Here is a 23592-nt window from a genome sequence, read left to right as displayed (position 1 = left end):
CTGGCAAAACGGCTATAAATCTTGAGTGCGTGTTAAACTTGATGTGCAAAGTTAGCATCCATATCAAACGCACGATGGTACGAACGCCTTTACAACTAATTGGCCGAACAGAACGACGCATAGCCGTATAATAAATGTACGTCACGTACTCTGGCGCTCTGGCTCGCACTATAGCGGTTCTTACGCCCCACACAATGGGAGCGGCAGATGTTTAGGGCAGGAGGAAGAGGTTGCGTCCACACAAATACATACAGGAATAATTAAACTGTAAGGGGTTTAGGGTTTAATCTGCTCCCACTAATCTGGTGTTAGACCCGGACGGCTTGGACAGTACGGTGTGTGCAGGGACATTCCCAGGGCAGGCTGGGAAGACACGCACGCAAGAGCTGGCTCATACTGTACATGACGCACTCCTCACACAGAACGATCGACCGACCACAATTAACTACGATTAAATACGCAGGAACTCTAAGACGAACAGTACGCAACGCACGATGAACAAACCAGTGCCCCCCCCCCCCCCCCCCCCCCCCCCCCCCATTTCACATCCATGATATAAAATGCTCCCCCCCTCCCCGTGATCAACATGTCATTGTGCCAGATTCAGCTAGGTGGCTAAATTTGTTTTTGGAGTCTCTGGTCTGAACATCGTGGTGAAAGTGATGAAAGCAAAAGAGAGAGGTTTTATTTGAAGGCATACATCATAGTGTTTTGTATATAATCTGTCACGTGGCAGCAGCTTCCAGAACAAGACTTCAGCTCCAGGTTGGTGGACTGCGAGTGAGTCAGACTGCTAATGGAGTTGGGGGCTCTGCTGGTCTTTACTGGGCTCTTTATATGGGCTGCAGTGTGCAGGCTGGTCCTGTGCGCCTGGGTGCTGGGAGGGGCAGTCCCTGGCCCATCCTCCTCTGAGTGTTTACTGATGTTCCAAAAAAGGGCTTGATGGAATCAGGGAAAATTGGATTGTCTCCCATGTGCCCGAATGGGGGGGTGACTTCCTAGCTGAAGGTAGCGGTGTTCCCTGTAGCTCTCTGTCCCGTTACGGAATAACATCGATGGCAAAGCACTTTCTTTATAGCAACACCCGAGTTTTCCTGGCATCGCAGAAATGCTCCCATTGATGTCAGCATACTGCTCAATAAACCTGGGCCTGTACAACAGATAGGATGGAGCAGCAGGAGAAATGAATCCTAAACACTGGCTTTGCTCGAATGATGTAGTGGGCAAAAGAGTTTGGATAGGTTTGCCAGGAAAATGGATGGTAGATGTGTGTGATGGCAAAGTTGAAGGAAAAATGATTGAGAGGTGTGCAACGTTATTTGAATGGGTTTGAGTGAAACAAACAAATACACTCCTACCAAACAATTTGTCTGGCTGCCTTTTTTGTTCAAACGGTCATGTCCAAGCCTATTAATAAGTCCATCTCTGTTTATCAACTTGTCCGTAGCAGCCAAAACCTTTTGGTGGATTCTCTCATCAGATTAACCTTGAAGGGGAGTGCTGGAATTTCCCTCCCCAGCGAGGAGGGAGGCTACAGAGTGAAACCAAACACAGATATAGAACCATAAAAACCAAGTGTAATGTGGAGAAAGACAGACAAGTGGAAAACCTAGGTCTTTCCAGTCCATCTCAGAGAGGCGGTTTTGTCCCGCTACAGCCAGACAGATTCTGTGGAAGAAAAAAACACCAAATCCAGTGCCATCTGTAGAATCCGCTCCAGTGAACGAGGCATCAGGCCGGGGGACTGGGTTGGGGCTCTCGCTCCATAGTCAGCCACTAAAAGCTTTCGTGTTTTCATACCACAGCAATCCGGCAACTGCCCGTGGCATATGGTAGGTGCGCTGAAAGCCATTGTGGGATTTAAATCCTCTGACACCATTCTCTGTTGCAGCTAAATCTCACTCTCCAAATAACAGAAGCCACCCCTCTCCCTGGCTCGGTCCCCACCTCCGCCTCTCTGCCCTTCCACTGTACCTGACAGACACATTAAACAAGTGGGGAAAAATGGACAAGCAATTATGATTTATGATCAATGCATGCAGCTGCAGCTGACTTTTATAATGACAATGGCATTGGTGGGGGGAGGGGGGGGGTCTGCGGCGTCTCGAGGGGCTGCGGCGGGACTCGTGAAGGCAGAATCGATAGAAACCCTCCGCCATTCATATGCAGATAGCCTTATGATGAGCAGTTGCCATTAATCAGACGCGCGGAAATACAAGAGGAGAACGGGACGATGCCGGATAACACGCTGCACTGCCCGATACTGCAAGGGAGGGGCGCTGTGCACTGCCAGTCCTCTCCGTACCTTACAGAGAGCTTAAACTGGACATATTTGGTAAGGTTTTATCCCTAACGTAGAGTGTGTGTGTGTGCGCGTACGCGTCCTCTGTGACTCCGTGCAAACCTACAAGGGAGCTGGGAATCCAGTGTTAAAAGGATCAGGAGACAGGGCCACCCCTTAATTGAATCAGGGCAACCTCTTGTGCTGTGAGTGTTAACCTTGCCATTCAGCGTGTGAGCGCTACCATGCTGGTGCAAATTAGCGCTTCCCCAAAGTGTCCTTGAGGTACCCGGGCCACCCCCTCCTGACTCTACGGCAGGTCACACCAGGCCCACCACCCACCAGGCCCCACGACAGGTCTCTCCAGCCCCCACTCCAGGGCTCCACGACAGGTCTCTCCAGCCCCCACTCCAGGGCTCCACGACAGGTCTCTCCAGCCCCCACTCCAGGGCTCCACGACAGGTCTCTCCAGCCCCCACTCCAGGGCTCCACGACAGGTCTCTCCAGCCCCCACTCCAGGGCTCCACGACAGGTCTCTCCAGCCCCCACTCCAGGGCTCCCTGGCAGGTCATGCAAACCCCCCTTTCCTGGCTCCATGGCAGGTTACCCCAGGCCATGCCCCAATAAATCATCTCACAGGCTTCCTAAAGCACATTGCAGTCTTTTATTCAATTCTTGGAGATGCAAAGCCAATGAGCTCAGGAGCCTGAAACAAATGGCCACTTTAACAAACGCTGTTAAAACGAGACATTTGTGTTGGTTGCTAAGAGGTCTGGCACTTTTCAACTCTCTAATCAACTGAAACAGTTTGGAAATGGATCCGCCTGTCCCAACAATACCTGCTGGGAACTACTGGGCTTCTGATAGCAAAATCTGTTTGTGTTTGGGAATTTAGACTGAGGGTTCAAAACAGAGATTATGTGGACTTCTACTATAGTGTGAACATAGCCAGATCGCACAGCCAAACGTGCATACAAATATTTATTGTTTATAGGGTAGAAAGGCCCAGGAACCTCACGCTATTGTATAGTCATGATGCTTAAGTGCCAATACGATATGCATTGTGATTCAACACTGTTTAATTAAATGGCAATTGATAATTTGACAAGCGTGTACACCCTTTAATATGGGGTGTGTAACCATGTTCAGATTTGAACCCTATTCCAAATCATGTGGGAAGATAGTTTACTGTCACCTGATACCAACTAAAGTGATTCTGATTAGCCCAAAATAAAATTAGCTGCTCTCAGAGGATTTCCTTGAAGTGTTCTTGGTTGCAGTGACAAACATTGTCTATGAAGAGCTAACAAAATATCTACAGGACATTATTATTGAATGTTCCAGATCAGGAGGATATGAAAGCATTTCAAAGGCAATCCCTATATCACGGAACATTGTGAAAATCTTAAGAAGTGGAGGCAAGATGGCACCACCACGACACTGCAAAGATCACAATGTCCCTCCAAAACTGATGACATGACAAGGAGAAAACTCATCAGGGAAGTTACCAAGAGGCCAACAACAACCTTAAAGGAGCTGCTGGAATTTCTGTCAGAAACTAGAACTCCCACAAAAAAGATATTAAGCAAGAAGACACATTGATCTCTCCAAATTATGTGGGAATATGTAAAACTGTCTGATGAGACCAAGGTAGAACTTTTGGCCTTAATTTCAAAAGATTTGTCAACAAACTGCTCATCACTCAAAGTACACAGTACCTACTGTCAAACACGGTGGCGGAAGCATCATGCTTTAAGGCTGCTTCATCTTCAGCAGGCTCTGGTCAGGGTTGAGGGAACAATGAATAGTTCAAAATATCAATCTACTCAAGCGCAAACTTGCCATCCTCTGCCAGAAAGCTTAAGTTTAAGAAGAACTTCACCTTTCAAAACGACAATGATCCCAGGCACACAGCAAGGTCAACCAAGGAATGGCTTGTGAAAAGAAAATCAATGCCCTGGAATGGCCCAGTCAGAGCACAGACCTCAATCATTTATATATATATATATATAAAAATAGAAATAAAGACCTAGAGAGGGTTGTGCACAGGAAATCACCTTGCTAAAAGTGGGATTCCAAGTGTCCTAGGTTGATAGACTTAATCCAAACAGACTTAATTCTGTTATCCAAGCCAAAGGTGCTTCACACAGGTATTAGTTGAAGGCTGTGCACTTATGCAACAAACACTTTTAAGAGAAATAATCCCTTTGTTTTAGACTAAAATATTGTTAAGTCCAAGAGCTTATTAGAGGTAAAAAAAGGTCTGACAAGACCTGAATAAGGATGCATTTACAATAAGAGTGTGTAGACTTTAGATATCCACTGTATGTTTAATACAGAGGGACATGAGAGCCATGAGGAAAACATGCTGTCATTAGTAAACGTGCTGAAAACAAAATGATCCCTTATTTATTAAAAAAAGATGGAGGAAAAAGGCAAACACACTTGAGATTTGTGCAGAGATAGAGCAAATGTAGCCAAATGGTATGTTGTCAAGGCCAATATCATGTCTCTTCCTGTAATTCTTCCATTGTTGCCTGTGTATACTTTAAATCTCTGTATTGTATGTCTTCTCCATCTTTCTATCTCGCCTCTCGTTTCTTCCCCTCCTCCTCAGCCCTCCATCACTGGCTCCCAAGGGACACCTTAGAATCCATTAAGCAATCTAGCACAGGGTAGAGTGGCAGGGAATTAACATTGGTGAGCTCCGAGTCGAGGGGATCATCGATGATGTTTAAAAAGAAATATATAAAAGAAATAAATACATAAAAGAGTGTAATATGAAAATCAATGGCCAGGGAGCAGGCATTTGTGAGAGACCCATAAAGTGACCGTGAGTACTAACTGTACCGTCGAGGGGGGGGAAAAAAACGGTCACTTTGTTTTCTCTTTCCATCAGTAAGCAGTTGAGGACAGCTTTAAAGCTCAATGCAATTTATGTGGACGGTTAAAAGAGATAAAATGGTTGAGTGTACAAATTGTTAGAAGCCCAATAAGGATAGCTAGAAACTCCAAGCAAAACAGGACGTCTCTTTTCTACCATAAAAAGGAATCTGAGTCAAGTGGCAATGTCTTCACACATTGATTCTCAAAATATATCTATATCTGTCTATATCCTACAGGGACTTAAACAAATGATTGTGCGCCTGTTTTATTTTCATCGAAACATGACCCCTGCTAGCAGGTATATATGTCAAATGTGTGTGACTTAACCAGCGGTTTCTAGAAGTCTCGCTAATGTCGGTGTCAAATAAAATAGTACATATTTTAAATCACGCACATATTTTAAACCACACTCATGGGCATCCTCAAAACAGAGCGATAACATTTGGCCGCTGTAAAGAAAACACATCCACCCAAAAGTGAGTGAGCGTGGCAGGAGCCCCCGGTGCAGATTGGAAAAGCTGCAGCGATTAATTACGGTTTGTAAATGGCCCTATTAAAAGAGAGGAAGCAGTCCTGGCTTTCCTGAGTATCTGTAGTAATGTGTGCACTGAGCCGTGGGTGTGTGACCCGGACGCCGTGGCTGTGCCATGCCGAGGAGATTTATTCCAGCCCACGCGGGAACAATGCCATTCTCCTGCAGCAGGTGCACCCCCACCCCCACCAACTCTTCCCTCACGCACACACCGTTATGACGAATTTCCTTCGATATTTGTTATGACTCCGATGACTGAGCCATTTGTTATGCGAGGGCGTGCTAGGAAGGGGGAGGGGACACCAACGTGTAATAATGGTCCTGCCGTGGAATTTCAATCAGCCGCTGGTGTCCTAGCGCGCACGTATGTGCGCAATACCGTTCACTAGTTTAATAACCAAGGCCGGAGACACTTAGGTGGAGGACAAAGATGAGAATGTTCAGTACACTTGCCGACATTGCTTTTATAAAACAGCTCCGGTGTTTGTGCCAATCAGAAACATGACCTGACGTGTGAGCTCTTTCGTCTTGCTGTAAACTGTGTACAAAGCTTTCCTACATTTCTATTCACAGTAAAGGTATACAAAATAATCCAGGGTTGGGGTCAGTTTCATTTAAATTCCAGTCAATTCAACAAGTAAACCGAAACACACGAATCCCATTAAGCGAGTTTATATGAGAGTTTGGGTTAACTTTGAATTGACTGGAACTGAAATGGATCGGAGCCCAGCCTAACCAAGGAACAGCAGCAATGCATTGCCACTAACTAGGGGGTGCCGCAAGCAATCGACAAGCCAAGAGTAAAAGAAACATCCCTGACATCCTGTTGTTGATTGTAAGACACCTGAAGGATGCCGATATCGTCGTCGTACAGGGGGGGCTTAAGCCACTGCCAGAGGCTCCTGTTCAAGACATAATCCCTGTTCGTAGTCTTACACTGCGCTTGGTTAACTCAACACTGGAAACAGACCACTGACATCACTAGCCTACAGTCGAAAGATACACCCAGAAAAGCCCATAATGACAACATTGACATCTGTGAGCAGTTGATTAAATTATTATGGCAACCTTATATTCTACTAAATATTAGCCTGCTTCAGCAATGTTGCTATATTTCCGAGCCCCTATAATGTAATTTAGATGAAACAGTGATTAGAATGTTACTGACCATGGCAATGACGCAATGAAGTGATAGAGGTCGAAGCCATGAATATACATGTTTTTATCTTAACTACAATTTGGACACATAACAGCTAGTTTTATGCATTACATCTTCACCCAAACAAACTGCCACGGAAACTATGCGCTACATTGACAGTAAAAATTCGGGCCAGGGGGCACTTAAGCACTTAGCAAAGATTTCATTTCTCCTCACATCAATATCAAATCAATGTGTTTATATTCTAAGAGGTCGTTGAGAACAAAAAGACTTATGGCGTCACAAATCAAACGCGCGCACGGCCCTAGAAACCGCCAAGCACGCTGACCCGTCACTCGCCAGTCAATAGCCCATCCAAGTGAGCGGTTTGTCAAGCGGTCTACCTAAACTAGTCCCTCAGCGCCTCCCAGGAAGTAGCAGCAAACACCCAGCAAGCACAATAATGTGAAAGACGTCTTCTCAACTCTTTTCCAATCAAAGGGCAGAGAGGAATAATATCCCTCTCTTGGTGATAGAAATCCAACATGTCTGCCCTTCCCTGGTCCTGCCCCTCTGCCTCCTGTTGCCACAGTCTGTCCTGCATGATGCGTGGCCATGAACTAGTTGTAGCCTAGACAGATATTTATTGCTATTGATCTACCTGGTCCCAGCCAGAGACTTTTGTTCTCTCGGCTCGAGGCTTTGACCTCAATTAAGTTATGAATTTCAATCTGATAGACTGCGAGCGCTTTAGCCAGGCGCGGCCGAGGCCGGGAGTGGATTAATTAGAATTAGCGGTGCTGGGAGTCACCCTCTGCGCCTCATGGATCATGTTGTTTTAATACAAAGTAAAGAGCCACACACTCCTACAGACCCCCGAGCTCAGCCAGCCAGCAAGCCAGGGACACTTTCACAAGGCATGGGCAGAGGACCAGACAGGAGGGGAGTCCGTTTTGGAGATTACTTCACCCAGCTGGGCCCACGACACACAAACAGAATTCACAACCTGTCAATATCAATTGGAGTTCTGTCCACTTCGCCACACTGAGGTCTTCTACCCCCACCCACCCCTCTGCCTCTCTTTTTCTCCCACTCTCCCATCATTTCTTTCTGTGATTGTCTTCGGTGGCCCTACCCGCCCCTTGCCCTTTCTCAGGAGATTAAATCCGCCCAATTCCCAAACCTCCTGCATTGTTTACATATTTTTCTACTCTTTAATCAGCCAATCCTAAATCCTAAATGGTTGGTTTTTTTGCGGTTGCTACCTGCAAATACTATCCACAGCCTATTTCCCCGACCGGCTGGCCTGAATGCAGTTGTTTGTTTGACACAAATCCCCTAACTGAGAGCCCAGGATATCCACAGCCTTTGTCGATGAAAAGGAAAAGGGCTCTCAGGGCCCAAGTTACTTCAAGTTATGGTTGGCTGTGCACTTAGCAGTAGGTGTAATTGTAGATTAATGGTTCTGGATGCACCACAATGAAGAAGAGGACACACACAGTGTGGAGGGCAGGACTGGGAGGGGTCTGTAGCCAGGGTGCAGGTTGTGACCTCAGGGCGGTGGAGGGCTTGGGCAGGTCACAGCCATGTGGGAGCTGCAGGTGAGACTGGTGCTCTAGTCTGTGCAAAGGTCATGGTCGCAGTATTACGGAGGAGCCATTTGACTAAACAACAACGCCTGCCTAACTGACAAACGCGCACCTAACTGAATTGTGGAATTCTTTAGATATAGCAGTCTAAATAGTACACGAAAGTACAATTCCTTCCTCACCTGCCATAGAATCTGCAAAACGTTATACAAGGCCAATACCCTTCAATCTGATTTGAGGAAGTGTGCCATCTAAGAACTGAATAATAACAATTTTAAACAATCATATTTTTTTTTCAATCTCACATTTCTAGAATGTTTTCATTACATTTCACTAAACATCAGCTTAAGTTAAATAACTAAGCAATGCTTTTGAGAAACACAGGCCCTACCTAAGCAAAGCTCCTGTTCTGCCACTCGGACCAGTTTCAGGGGGGTTCATTTGTTAAAGAGCAGCAGAGAAGCAGTGATATGGACAGTTTGGCATTCCATTCTGCTGTTGACAGGTGGTATACAGTTGATCTGGGTATTCATGGACAGAGCTACCTATTGTGTTCTCTTCTGATCCCGGATTAGAATCCAAGAGCCCATAAATCAGGTTACCGCTCTTGGACGTTGGCTAAAACAATCAGTTGATTAATTTCCAACAATGTTCACTGAAAAATGTTCACTGTTTTTGTTTTTTAAAATCAACAAATCAATTTTATCTTAATTTAATGGCAGTTGGCAGAGGTCAGGGCAGATTACTGGGATATCTGATCAGACTAACCGAACACCACTCCCTATCTCACAACTGACAAAAGGAATGCTATGAGCTAAAACGTTGGATACGTTGGATACTTTGAATTCATGGAACAATATTGTATTCATCATATACCCTCCCAGTGGTATATGACTATACAGTACACTCTTAAAAAAGGATTCCTGGAGTATCCTTTAGTTTGAAACTGTATGGGAACCCCAATAACTTCTGCAAGGAAAAATGGCAAAGGGTATTTTAAAGAGCCTCTTACACTTGATTCTCAAAGAACTGTATGAGCAACCTACCCGTTCTTGGAAGAAATTTTAGGGGTTCCACTACAGTTCCATTGTGAAGAACCTCAAAAGGACCCTCCAACAACATTACATACTGTAATACACACTAAATCGGGTGGTCTGAAACATGAATGCTGACAGGCAGAAAGCCGTGGAATAAGAGATGGTATAGCAAAATACCGGTTTATGACAGTATATCGGTAAGGCACTTTGTGGGTTTAGATCAAGTCAAAAGGCTGTATCCAGGAGCTCCACACTGTGCCCAATAACAGCCATATACTGTACCACAAACCATTAGCTGCCTTAATGCTTAAATATACTGTATGTGGGGTGTCCTGTATAAATACATCTTATATCAGACATTTTACAGCTTTATTTGATAAAAGGCGAAGGCGAATGCTTGTGTTTCTGCTGAAAGAGCAGTGGGCCAGATTCCAACCCATGTTGCAGCAGTAAAAGAGCACTGCAACTTAGACCACAGAACCAGGCATTTCTAACCAACTAATGCACCTACCACTACGTGTTCACCACCCTGTATGTTTGCCTGTTTTTTGAGTGTAGAATACAGGGCACCCGGTCTAGTTCCGTGCAGCCAAAAATGAAAACAGAAATCTAATAGGATCTAATTACAAGTAACAGGCTTTACATCCCTATGCATTCTCAGTTCTCTGGGGATAACGTTGTATAATCATTTGGCAGAGACTCGTCTATGATTTAGCTAGCCATTTTTTCTTTTGGCCACCCTCACACCATATCTCGTAAATCTGATCTCAATAATTCCTGCAAAAGTCTCGTTGTCTTAATATTTCCCCACAGTTAACTGACTAGCTACCCAAGAGCGCAGAATGTAGGTGGGCCGTTTGGATGCTATTGCCTTGAGGTGGACAGCGGAGTAACCTCTTGCACTGGATCACTGAGTGATGAGGAAAACTGTTCAACTGCATTTACATGTGTATATAAAGATGAGGCCAAATATAGAGACCGTAGCTCTTTTCTGGTTATGGATTATAAATACAGCAGAAACAAACGTTTTTTGTCGTTGTTTTTGTCAGAGATTACAATTTAAGTGTCGAAAATACAGAAAAATGACATGCACATTTCTACACACTGAGGCACGTACTTGGCTATGCAACCTTTGGCCAAGATAACATTTGCCAAGAAATGCTTATTGTGCACCTTTTTGACCACATTTTCAGAGAACATTTCTAAGTTCTTTAATGTTTAAGGGGTAACCTTCACCAACAGCTGTTTCCAGAACCTCATATGAGTAAATGATGAACAAGTCAGACCTTGAGTCCTTCATTAGCAGTTCAGTGTTTCTTCTGTAAACATTCCTGGGTGCTGCTTATGTGGACATGCAGTTGTCCTGCTAGAAGAACTTAAAACTGAAGTTTGTGGAGGGCAACCCCCAAACAGAAGATTTAGAGAAGTTTGTTGCTAAAGAGTGGACCATTTAACCCGTAGAAAAGCAAACTCATTAAAGGTTACAACAAGTGGCATTTGTTTTATTTTGGGCAAAGGCTGTCCAAGTACTAACACTGTGGTGTTATAAATCTAGATTTTTTAAATAAACCTTGATAACCTTGAAAGAAAAAACAACTTTTGAAAACGCAATAAGATGTGGTGACCAATGACTTCTTTAAAATGTCTATTGATTTTTTAGGAACTAGAGAATAATCAGAGAAAAGCAACTTGGTTGCATTGGCTGCCTATCAGGGTACATTAAATATAATTGTTTATATATTTATGAATAAAAAAACATCACAGCGGGCTTTAGTAAAGTTTCTGGTTGTAATAACAATGCAAAGCATTTAAACGTCTCCATATAAGTAGTAACGTTTTATTGTTAAACCACGAGGTGCTGACAAGCAGACCAGGATAATTATTTCAAAGCCAGACCACTGGTTTTCAGCCACACACACAGAAAACAGCCACAAAAAGACAAGTCATTTGCAAATGTTGTGATTATATGGGTTGTATAATGCAAACAATTTGCCTGATTACTTCCAATTGATTTGTCTTACTGAGGGCCAGTAAAGCTCCCGACCACACCAACTGTACGCACCACAGTATTCATTTCTCAGCCGGCTTAAGACAAAGCCGAAACGGCCTGCCTTTAAACCCGAATGGCCTTCAGGGTTTTTCATTCTCACCGCCAGGTCTATAAACAAAGTCTACCTGCTTACGGTGTTGGATAAACCCCACAGGATTTGCCGATATCACAAAGTGAATTAAAGCAGACCTGCTCAGGGGATCTATGGATCACAGGGAGCCTCAAGAACTAGGCCATCATGGACACAGAACTGCCTGTGTTGTGTAATAGACTGTCCCGCAGAATCCAAATTTAAATTTGAGACAGTTTCACAGAGCAAGAAACAGATACTGCAGCAATGAGAAATGCTAATTGTTGTGTGGATCATCGTTAATGGACGCTTCATGCAGGGGTTGATCATATTTTCATCAAGGCAAATTAAGTTTGACATTTTAATGTGGAAATGACACATTTTGGAAGGCTTTTAAAAACCCTTCCAAAACATAAAAAGTTCCTGGGACAACAGGAGGATTACGTTAAGCGATGGCATCTGTAGGTGTGCGTTTAGGAGGCGTGTGTAGTGCTCAGCCGGGGAGTGAAAAGTAATAGTAATAGATGTACTGCGCCTTTTTCAAGGCAACAGAGCCTCTCAGAAAATGTTAATCCTCTGGAACATCTGATCCTGTGAACTTCTGTATGGAGTGCCACTTGACCCTTAACCCCAGATGACCGTGGGTATGTGTGTTCTGTGCGTGTCCGTACGTCACCTGGCTGTTGATGTCAGCATGGTTCTGTAGTAATACAGAGACCAGGTCCTTGTGTCCTCGATCGCAGGCCCAGTGCAGCAAATTCCGGCCCTGAAACAAAAACAGATTTGCTTTTTTATTCATGCACCAACGGATTACACCATCAAATCCAAAAATTAAACCGTCAGCCCTTGTTTGCACGCCTATTGTAAATCATACCTCTTGATCGATGATTCGTTTTTTCAAGAGAAAATAAAAAAACCAACGCGCTACCGGTAGGTACTTAGTAAGGTCGGCCGGTCCGGTGAATGGAGTGCAGCTGGCATGGATTGTGACAGCGTGTGTGCCAGGCCGTCTGACCACACCGATATGGAAATGCGGCGTGCTGGAGCATTCAGTGAGATGGATGCCAGGCCCAACCGCTCCTCACCTCTAATAGAGTAATCTATCCCCTTCGGTTGTAAAGCGGCTGCACAAAGTTAACTTCACAATAGATTTCTCCGCTTAAGAAAAAATAAATTATGCACTACAATTTATAACTCAGAGCCTTCAGATTGCAACTATATAATGAGGAGCTGACAGGATGAGCTCTGCTAGGCCTCCCCGCCAGCAGGAAAGTCTGTGTGAGTGTGAGTGTATGGGGGGGGGGGGGGGGTGGGGGGGGGGGGGTCTGGTCCAGGAGATCAGGGACAAATTGCAAAGGGCCGGCAGAATCCCTAGGGTTGATCGATGGGATGCCGTAGACAAAACGAGAGAAACCCCCTAGTTCAGACCCCGCCTCCCCCTCTCCCCTTCTACTATCCCCTCATTGGAATACAACCACCAAACAGAGCTCATTCATCAGTTTGACCAATTAGATAAAGCAAACTCCCTAAGTCCTATTCTATTGCTTAAATTATATTAATCACTCATGGCAGTATGTTGAAATTAATATATATAAGAGAGAGGCTGGTGCCTAAAACATCTGTAGTGCTTTCTCTATGTTATTGCGCTCCAGAATTATCGGACTCCTGGGTAAAGATGAACAAAAAAGGCCATTAAAAAAAGTTTTATGTTGTTTGCCAACTTGATCTTACACTCAAAATGTATACAAATTTGTACTGAACCTTGCGAACCTGCAGCCACCTGATGAACAACAGTTTGCGCTAGAAACCAATGGCACAATTTTAATCTTTGATTGACGGTGGAATTTGTTTTAAAATAATTTACAACTTCATAACTTCACATGCTGTATCTGTTTTCTAGCTAATGTGAGATTATGGGCATGAAGAGTAAAGATTTTTTTTTTTACCTTGCCAGCCAACCTGTGCAGAAAGAGCATAGCGTTGTGGGTTTTGTAGTCAACTTGAGTATCCACAGATATTCAACAAATGTAATGTTACTTGCCAACTTATAAATACAGAACTATTACAGAACATTCTGTATAGTTATCATATACCAACCAGCCATAACTTTATGATCACTGAGAGGTGAAGTGAATAACACTGAAAATCCCGTTATCATGGCACCTGTCAGGGGGTGGATATATTAGGCAGCAAGTGAACATTCGGTCCTCAAAGTTGATGTGTTAGAAGCAGGAAAAGTGGTCAAGCGTAAGGATCTGAGCGACTTTGACAAGGGCCAAATTGTGATGGCTAGACGACTGGGTCAGAGCATCTCCAAAACTGCAGCCTTGTGGGGTGTTCCCAGACTGTAGTGGTCAGTACCTATCAAAAGTGGTCCAAAGAAGCAAAAGCGGTGCATGTAGGGAGCGAAGGCTGGCCCGTGTGGTCTGATCCAACAGACAAGTTCAAATTGCTGAAAATGTTAATGCTGTTACAGATAGAAAGGTGTAAGAACACACAGAGCATCTGAGTTTGTTGTGTATGGGGCTTCATAGCCACAGACCAGTCAGGGTGCCCATGCTGACCCCTGTCCACAGCCTAAAGTTCCTGCAATAGTGAGCATCAGAATGAGCATCAGAACTGGACCCCAGAGTCATGAAAGAAGGTGGCCTGGTCTGATAAATCACGTTTTTCCTTCCCATCACATGGATGGCCGTGTGCATGTACGTCGTTTACCTGGAAAACACATGGCACCAGGATGCACTATGGGAAGGAGGCAAGCCGGATGGCATTGGCCTCTTTCAGCAGGATAATGTGCCCTGCCACAAAGCAAAAATGGTTCAGGAATTATTTGAGGAACACAACAGAGTTCAAGGCGTTGACTTGGCCTCCAAATTGCCCAGATTTCAATCCAATCGAGCATCTGTGGGATGTGCTGGACAAACACGTCCGATCCATGGAGGCCCCACCTTGCAACTTACAGGACTTAAAGGATCTGCTGCTAACGTCTTGGTGCCAGATCCCACACCACACCTTCATAGGTCTAGTAGAGTCCATGCCTCGACAGATCGAGGCTGTTTTGGCAGTAAAGGGGGACGGTGTACATTTGCATGATATAACAATGTATACAGCTGAAATTTGTGGCTTCAGGTGGACAACCCCTTTATACTTGATTCCAGTTATATTGAATGCTGTTTAATTCTTTTTTTCTTCTTCATTCCAGCACAATACATTTTAAAGTCCACAATTGGGATGCCTTGTGGAGAAAAGAACAAGTTCATGCACAAGAAATACTACAAATAATAATTTCATGAAAGAACAAAAAAAGTGGAAAAAGCACTCCAGTTTGTCTGAGGTAACAAAAGCAGAAAACGCTACTGGAAATCATCCATCAGGAAATAGCCCTTGAGGCACTTTCGGGAATAGGTTAGAGATGGCCCGAATTGCTATGTTCTAAAGCGCTAAGCTACCCCCCGTGTCAGAGTGTTGTGGGGGATTAGGCATTTGAGGAGCCGTGACAGGCGCTTTTACTCGCACCCACGGCAACACACAACAGATGAGTCTACAAGGGCCACTGCCTGCTCCTTAGTCTTAGTGGGAGGGAACCTGTCAGCTCAATTGTCTCTAATTGAAGAGGGGGAGAGGGCGGAGGACTTTGTCCTAGACCCAAAAGAGAAAGGGAAAAGAGGAGTTCCTTGGGCGGTATTACAACATGAAATCCAGCCCTCCATTGTTGGTGAACATGGGGTTTGTGGTGAGTGGTGGTGGAAGGACTCACTGTCAGTGGCATGTCAGGACCTGTGTGGAGGTGGAAGCCTGCTAGGAAAGGCACTCATACACAATACAACTACAGATCAGAAAATAGGCGATAATAACACAATGTCTTATAATCAAATAATCTCAGTCACGATATGCCACAGAATCAAGGAACCTGCTATTAAAGACTGACTGAAGACAGTATTGAAACTCTGTAACATACAGAGCCATGAAAAAGTATTTGCTGTCTTTGAAGATATTTTGCATATTTCTGGCACTGAATATTTAAATGTATTTATTAAAGAAAGTAATGCAACACCCAATGCCCTCAGGTTAAGAAGTAATCCTCTCTCCAGACTCAAAAACTGGTTACTCCACCTTTAGCATCAAAGACTGCTCCAAACGCAATGAAGTATTTGCTTCTGCCACAACAATATTACATTTGTTGTTCTTCAACTATTCTACAGCAGATTTGCGAGAGGGTTTTGGGTCATTGTTTTGATGCAGGACCCATATCCACTGGTAGTGGTTTCCACATTTCTTTCCTGTCATCAATTCCTTTTTTGTCCAGCGTCTATCTGACAGTAGTTATGAACACAAACTTTAGGCAAGACAAGAGACCTGCAGATCCCTGGATGTTGTTCTAGGGTTCTTTGTGACTTCCTGGATGACTTTACGCCTTGCTCGTGGAGAAATGTTGGCAGGATGGACAGACCTGGGAAGATTCACTACTGTCCCAAACTTTTTCCTTTTGATATCATCTGATAAGATAATATTTTTCTTTATGCTCTCAGAGTCCTTCAGGTGGCATGACATATGATTTTCATTCAGGAGTGGCTTCCATCTAGCCACTCTACCATAAATGCCTGACTGATGGAGTGCTGCAGAGATTGTTGTCCTTCTGACAGGTTCTGCTATCTCTGAAAGTCTGTTGAAGTCGCCATTGGGTTCTTGGTCACCTCCTTGACCAAGGCCCTTCTTACCCGGCCATTTCGCAATAATGGAGCTCACTGTGGCCCTGGAAATCTACAATGTTTTAGCTTTTGTTTTATAACCTTCCTCAGATCTATGCACAAAAAATCTCTGAGGTGTTCGGAGAGTTCCTTGGATTTCATGGCTTTGTTTTTGCTCTGATATGCAATGTAAAGTGTGCAACCTTATATAGACATGTCTCTGTGCCTTTCTAAATCATGTCTAATCAATTGAATTTGCCACAGGTGGAATCCAATAAAGTTCTAGAGACATCTCAAGGATGATCAAAGGACACAGGAAGCAGTTGAGCTCAATTTGGAGTGTCATATCAGAAGGTCTGAATACTTATGTACATGAGATATTATAGCCTATAATTTTTTTTTAATTGGCATGCATTTCAAAAACCATGTTTTCGCTTTGACGTGGGGTATTGTGTGTAGTTTGATGACAAGAAAGGTTTTCAATCTATTATAACATGGTAAACCTGAAGGGGTTTTAATATTTTCAGAATGCACTGTAAGTATATATTTCATTCTCTCCTTTCTCCTCTCCCAATTTTGTACAATCCAATTGGCATCTCCTTGTGTGGTCAGAAAAACTCCACAAGAGGTGCTGGAGACATATCCTCCAATCAACTCATCCCAACTTATTGATTTGGCCTTTCTGATTAAAACTGATGGGGTTGGTTGGTGGCCATCTTGGAAAATTTAAACCTGCAGTGGCATTATAGCTAGAAATCTTTATTTACACATTTACATACTAATTGCAAAGCTTGAATCATGAAGTAAATTCTTTAAAAAGGGTTCCCAATCTTTGCTAGTTGTAATAAATCCCGGTGTGATTTTAAATTGACTGACTTGTAAAGATTTCCTCTCAAAGTCAATAAACGGAGACAAATTGAAGATAATAACGTATATGACCACAATCAGTAGACTTCGCCCATAACATTTAATGTTTTAAATGATCGAATCTAACCATGAACACATCAGAAAAGTAACGTGACGCATTTTGTCAGGTGATACCTGCCCATTGCCCAACATTGCCCCATGCAGCTGGTTGGCGAACATATTGGACACAACGGTAGCCAGCGGTTTATGGACAAAATCTGACATTGCACTATAGTCCAACGTATTTACTTAGTCTTTCTCTAGCTCGCTTTTTCACAAAATCGTTTTGATAAGGTGCTGAACTATAAACCAACGTTTGCCCTGCTTCTAAGGGCCACAACTCTGCATGTGATCCTGTGAGTGATGAATACCTGCAGCATGGCCCCCAGCCCCCTGTTCCCTCAACAGTAATGAGAAGGCCTCAGTGAGTCGTAAAGACGCAGTACGGACAAGGCAGGTGGCGGAACGCCCTGATCTATTCTCCCCGTCATTAGGATTATTTCCCCATTCACCCAGCGCCTTTGCTGTACATCAGAGCTAATGTCTTTGGCCTCGGCAGGAGAGTCAGGGGACCAGCCACCCAAGGGGTCAGAGGCGACCCCCCCCGGCTCATATCACCCCGAATTAAAGTGCCAATATCCCCCACTGCCGAAAACATCAAAATGCAGTACATTCTGGTAAAGAAGAGTCTATTGACTCACTAATACTGGAGGCTTCGGGTATAAGAGGAAACCATTTGGAAAGACTCTAGAAATGACCCTGGATGAAAAAAGTGGGACTAACAATTGCAGACACATTCCAGTTAACTGTGTTATTCACTACTGCAAATGGAGAAGCACAATCTCCTTGGCAGACAAAAACATGAATAGGCCTAATATAACTAGCAAAATTATAGTCCATACTTCAACGACAAAACTGTCACCACTAAAGTTAAAATATTTATATTTTTTAAATGTTCTTTTAGAGCAACTTAGTAGTGAGTGCATTCATTTTGAACTTGGTCCCCTGTGGGAATCAAACCCACAACCTGTCATCGCATGCGCCATGCTCTACCAACTGAGCTACAAGGAACTATCCTTGACTCCAGAATGTAGGCAACATGTACAAGGTTGGCCTTTGTTTAAGTTAACCAAATCAGACGAACACTTTTACCCAGTGAGATTTACCTCAATGAAGTCACTTACCCACACTCACCACATAGAGAACTCAAGAAACATCAGCCAAGAGAGAATACGATAGGACATATTATTATATTCTCTCTCTCTCCCTCTCTACTCTCGTCTTTCTCAGGAGCTGTGGACTGAACTTCACCAGGGACCTCTGCTGGTTAGATGGGAGACATGCAGTCCACTGGTAAACAATGCATGGGCCACACAAAGACCATCGCCGCCAGCTGGTCGGGCGGCTGACGCCCCAACTGGTTCCTCATTTGAAGAATTGCTGTGATGAAAGAGGGACTAAACCATTTGCCCTCTGTGATTAATGAATAAAGACCAGATGAATAGATTCAGGGTCAAAGAGAAAAAAAAACATCTAATGATCTTAATGCCTTAAGCTCCCCACAGATCTGAGATATATGGGCGCCAGGGGTTCCCATGGACTAACAGTCAATTTGAGGCCAAAGTCAATGGAGCTATGAGGAAAATGCTGTACCATATTGCAAGTGAGCCGTTTTCACAGTTGCAACTAATAACATGGATTGTGTTAACAAGATTGGTCTTTTCTTTTGAGGACTAGGTGTCACTTACTTCTTGGTCTTTCACATTGACATCCACTTTCTGGGAGTTAAGCGCTGTGGTGATGTGTTCTATGTTGTTTTCTCGGCAGTAGTCGAAGATGTTCCGGTCTTCTTCCCTGCAAGGAGACAGGAAGACAGAATCGTCAGATAACTTTGTGAGTGAGCCAAGTGTAGGAACGGTCTGGTTTCCGCCGAGGCAAGATGTGTTCTAAATAGAATTCTACATCCCGGGCGAAAGCATTTAACAACTAAAACATTTTGATGAGTAAATGATGAATCATAGTGAAATACCACTTATTTCTCTGTCATTGTCAAGTCTTTATGTGTACAGGTGCCAACTAATGGACTGGTGCCAGGTGAATGGTCATCAGGCTGTCTCTCGGCCCACTATGACATGACTGGAACAGACTTGTGTGTGATCGGAGTACACACACACACACACACACACACACGGGTGCAGTAAACATAGCATTTCCACCAGCTCATCCTGGGTGGGCCATCCATGGAGGAAAGCTGCTGTATGGTACGCCACATTTGCTCTAATTATACCCCCCCCCCCCCCCCCGACACACACAATCACCTCAGGGCATTAGGACCACGCCGGGCACGGCTGTTGGGGAAGAGTAGGGAAAATGGGATGCACGGGGAGGGGAGAGGGCTAAATCTCATTTAGACTTCCATTCTTACACATGCAGGTCATTTCTGATTAATTGCATTTAGTGCTCCATTATCTGGCAGAGAGAGGTATCTGGTCCTGGGCCCGGCACCTGTGAAATATTGGGCCGACTGGCAGCTTGGGGTGGGAAACGAAGGGTTAATCACTATGGGTTACCAGGGTTAGCGGGGACGAACCTAAACGAAAAAATGGAATGGAAAGATTAGTTGAATGTTGGGTAGCAATGTTATGTTTCTAGATGTTGTAGTTTTGAAGGGATTTCAGAGCATCGCTTCTGAACGTGCAGGAAAGACATTTAAATAGTTGGAGTGGCTAGTCTAGGGGGGCGCAATGTATTACAGCGTGCTAGATGCCTGTTCTCCCTTTGTCTCAGATGGTTTCACTGCGCCTCTGTACCGCCCATTGATTTAATGTCTCTTTCCGGTTGGACAAAATAAGGTTACATCCAAAGACACAGTAATTTACATGCTTGTGATGATCATGTTTATTCATAAGTTGGAGAGGCGGCCCCTCCCCTTCCTCCTGTAAACGCCGCGCTGACCCCGAGTGTCCCTGCCACGTGGGCACCATCCGTCTCCCGTGGCAACTAATCAATGGTCGGAGCTCATCAGTCAGGCTGCGCTGGCCGGCGAGGATTTGGCCACGCGGCCGGCCGGTCGTCTGACAGAGCTTGCACGATTAATGGTGCCCTGATAAACGACATGACATCAGCAGCGCCCGCCGCAAGGCATGCTGGGAAGGTCACAGGCTACTCTGTCATCCCCACTGCCTGGTTAACTACAGCTGACTACCAGAAAGAGAGTGAAAGAAGAGGGATAGAGAGGAGACTGAAGAGAGAGGATGAAGAGAGAAAGGTTAGAGAGACCGAGAGTGAGGTGCCTTAAGAAAGGGGAATACTGAGAAAGGATAAATAGAGACACCAAGGGAGAGGGGAGAATGAAAAAGAAAGAACGGAAAAGAGAGAAATAGACACAGTACAAGTGTTAGAAAGAGCATGAAAAAAAATCGACAGAGAGAGTACAGAGATAAGCAGTGTCGTTGGGGAAACTTATGACACAATAAAACTGAAGTACACAAACAACATGGTTGAAGTAAACATTGACAATAAACACAGTGATTACTTCATTCTGGGTCATGGGGTGAGTCAGGGATATAGAGTGAGGCCCATCCTCTTCAACATTTATATCAATTAATTGGAACAGACACTAGAACATTCAGCAGCATTGGCCCTTGCCATAGTAGAATCTGAAATATACAGATGAACTGGAGCTTCCATCCCCATTCAGGGAGGGCCTATAGCAGCTCCTAGATCAGGGATGGGCAACCTGGATGGTGCTGGGGGCCACAGAATATGTAATGCAGATTAACATGTCCATGTATTGTATGTAATTAACCCTTTGAACACTATAGGTTTTTTGGCTGTTTTCACTATGATATTTTGAATATTTTGAGACTTCTGTAATAGGTATCATCGTGTTTTATGGCACAAACATCAGCACACTCTCAGATACACTCTCAGAAAGACATCCCAATAGCTTTCTGAGACCCTGAAATTTCTGTTTAATATGTGAAAGATTTGATTTCAAGACTATTTTATGTTTTGTTTCCAGCACAGATTTCAGTTCCAACAAATTTAAGGTCAAACATGATATATATTTTTTTCGTGTATATATCCTTTTACTGTTTACTAAATTCATCTGAGGGCCGAACAATGAGGGGGTGGGGGCCACACGCAGCCCGTGGGCCGCCAGTTGCCCATGCCTGACCTACAGTAGATCTTCTGCACAGATTCTGTCAGGTGTGGGCCCTGACAGTTAATCTTGTACTAAAAAAAAAAGTCCAGCGGCCTGGACCAAGAACATACATTTTTGACCCTGTTGCCCTGGAGTACACATTAAATTACACCTACCTAAGCCTAATCATCAACATTACATCAACATCAACATTACAAGGCTGGATAAATGATCTGAGAGAAGATATAGCTTTCAACCTCATCAAACAAAACCTATAATTTGACATTCCAGTCAGGATCTGGCAAAAGAAGTAGTCCAACCAGTTACAGAACCCATTGACATATATATGGTTGAAAGGTTCTCAACAAACAGGAACTAAAACAAATGAAATAAACACCCAATAAATAAACGTGATATGTAGTATCACGTTTGATGTGTCAAAACAATTTGTTACACTGTTAAAACATTACTATTATCACATTAGTATGTTTTTTTTTTATGAATAATTGTCCAATACAGATTGGTAAGCTAACACAGTCTTGTTGATAGAAGTTGCCATTGGTAGACCTAGGTCTCAAGAGAAGACAGGATGGTGACCACGGCCCTTAAAATTCGGTGGAATCTGAGCAGCACTTTCTAACCCCCAACCAAATACACTCTCCCTCCTCCCCATAAGCATAAGCCATACCATTGAAGTTTTTTTTATCTCCACATCCAGCACTATAATTACGAATTAGTAATTCTTACTAACCTTTGTTTTAATTATTGGTCATTTCAGATTGCTTTTGTTCTTTTCTCATTAGAGAGCGAGAAAGAGGGGTTATAATTATGAAGAGAAAGGGAAAGAAGGACAGAAGGAAAGAGAAAGAGAGATGGGGGGGGGGGATAGAGAGAGTTGGGCTGGTCAGTGTATGGGTACACATTGTCACTACTACCTAGCAGCTGGTGTCATCAGCAACAAGGCACCAGCCTGAGTAAAATGCAACATACAACACACAGACCTGATGCCCCCAGCTGTGTCTCACTCCACCTCGAGACACACACAGCACTGGTCCACCAGAGCCCAGACCAGCAGGCTGACCGATATCCCCCTCATCCATCAGTGGACAGGGTAGCCCTTCAGCAGGCCCACACAGGAGCACACTCATCTCACAACACAGCCAGAAAACTGATGACTTCAACAGCTACATCATCAATCACACATTCTTAGAAATAGGAGGTCACCTAGACACTACAGGGAACTCATCTGGCGCGCACACGCACACACACACGCGCACGCGCACGCGCACATACACCGGCTATAAGTGGCAGTGCACAAACTCCCTTGCTGTGCAGTGCCAATCAGAAATAACTATGATATGCCAGGTGTTGATCACAACCTGCGAAAGGATTACAACTGTAGCTCACACAAATCCTTTCGATCACAAGCAGCCGACTTCAGTATCCGAGGTATATTACCGATCAATATGCTTTTGTCAATACACATTCCCACACCAGACGCAAAGCAGAAAATGAGCAGCGCGGATGCAATCAACTCTGTTAAAGCAGCGGCTTGAGGAGGCCGATTATTTAACATGGAGAGAGTCTCCCTGTACTGAGTGGGTGGAAATTGGATATTCAGCCAACCAGTGAGTGTAACAGTGTGAAGCGGGACATGCCAGAGGCAGGCCTCACTAAGGGGACATGTTAATGACTTCCTGTCCCCATGGAGCATCCTCATTGGCTATCACCTAGAGGGGCGTCGCCAGGGGAAGCTGCCTCCACCGCTGTGCGGCAGTGTGCTCTACCGACCTCCATCTCATTTCACTGTGCTGGTGGAAAAGTAATTAAAGGCAGGCGTTTCTCAGGCCATGTCTATTCAGCACATGCATGCTAATGAGGACCATTTAGGGGCAAACCTGCTGGATTCAGCCCGCGTTTTAATTTCCAAAAGAGCCTTTTTTTTTTTTTTACAACCGAGGTGGTTTTTAGGCTTGAACAAGCTCCTAAGGGTTCCCGTAAGGGGAGGGAATATCATTAACATAAATCACCACTGACTCCTCATCTACCTACATTGGCTCACAGTCTGTACAGCAACTTCTGCCACTCAGAGCTGTTTGTCTTGATCCAGTCTGCCTGTCAGTCCGCCTGTCACTTGTACAATACCTGATCATTTCTTCTTGGTAGAGAGAACTGACGGCTGGGCCTCCAAATCCTGTCCTACGCTCTCGTCTCTCCTGGAACAAGAAACAAAAGAAGTCCTTAAAAAAGTACCTCCACTTGACCCCT

At 44.3% G+C, this 23592-nt stretch overlaps 1 protein-coding gene across 2 annotated transcripts in view; it reads right to left on the bottom strand.

Annotated features, from left to right (window-relative positions):
- Positions 1–23592, bottom strand: part of acbd6 (acyl-CoA binding domain containing 6) — a 33134-nt gene that overhangs the window by 4093 nt on the left and 5449 nt on the right. For both annotated transcript variants that reach the window (XM_020049263.2, XM_010902384.5), the window contains exons 4-6: positions 23470–23540; positions 18926–19031; positions 12260–12349 (exon numbers count right to left, since the gene is read on the bottom strand). In XM_020049263.2, the coding sequence (XP_019904822.1) occupies positions 12260–12349; positions 18926–19031; positions 23470–23540 (267 nt within the window). The remainder of the gene's footprint in view (positions 1–12259; positions 12350–18925; positions 19032–23469; positions 23541–23592) is intronic.

Source organism: Esox lucius, chromosome 8 (assembly GCF_011004845.1).
Source record: "Esox lucius isolate fEsoLuc1 chromosome 8, fEsoLuc1.pri, whole genome shotgun sequence".
Lineage (NCBI taxonomy): Eukaryota > Metazoa > Chordata > Actinopteri > Esociformes > Esocidae > Esox > Esox lucius.
The sequence above is the reverse complement of the archived record's forward strand: the minus strand, read 5'-3'. Positions and strand labels throughout refer to the sequence as shown.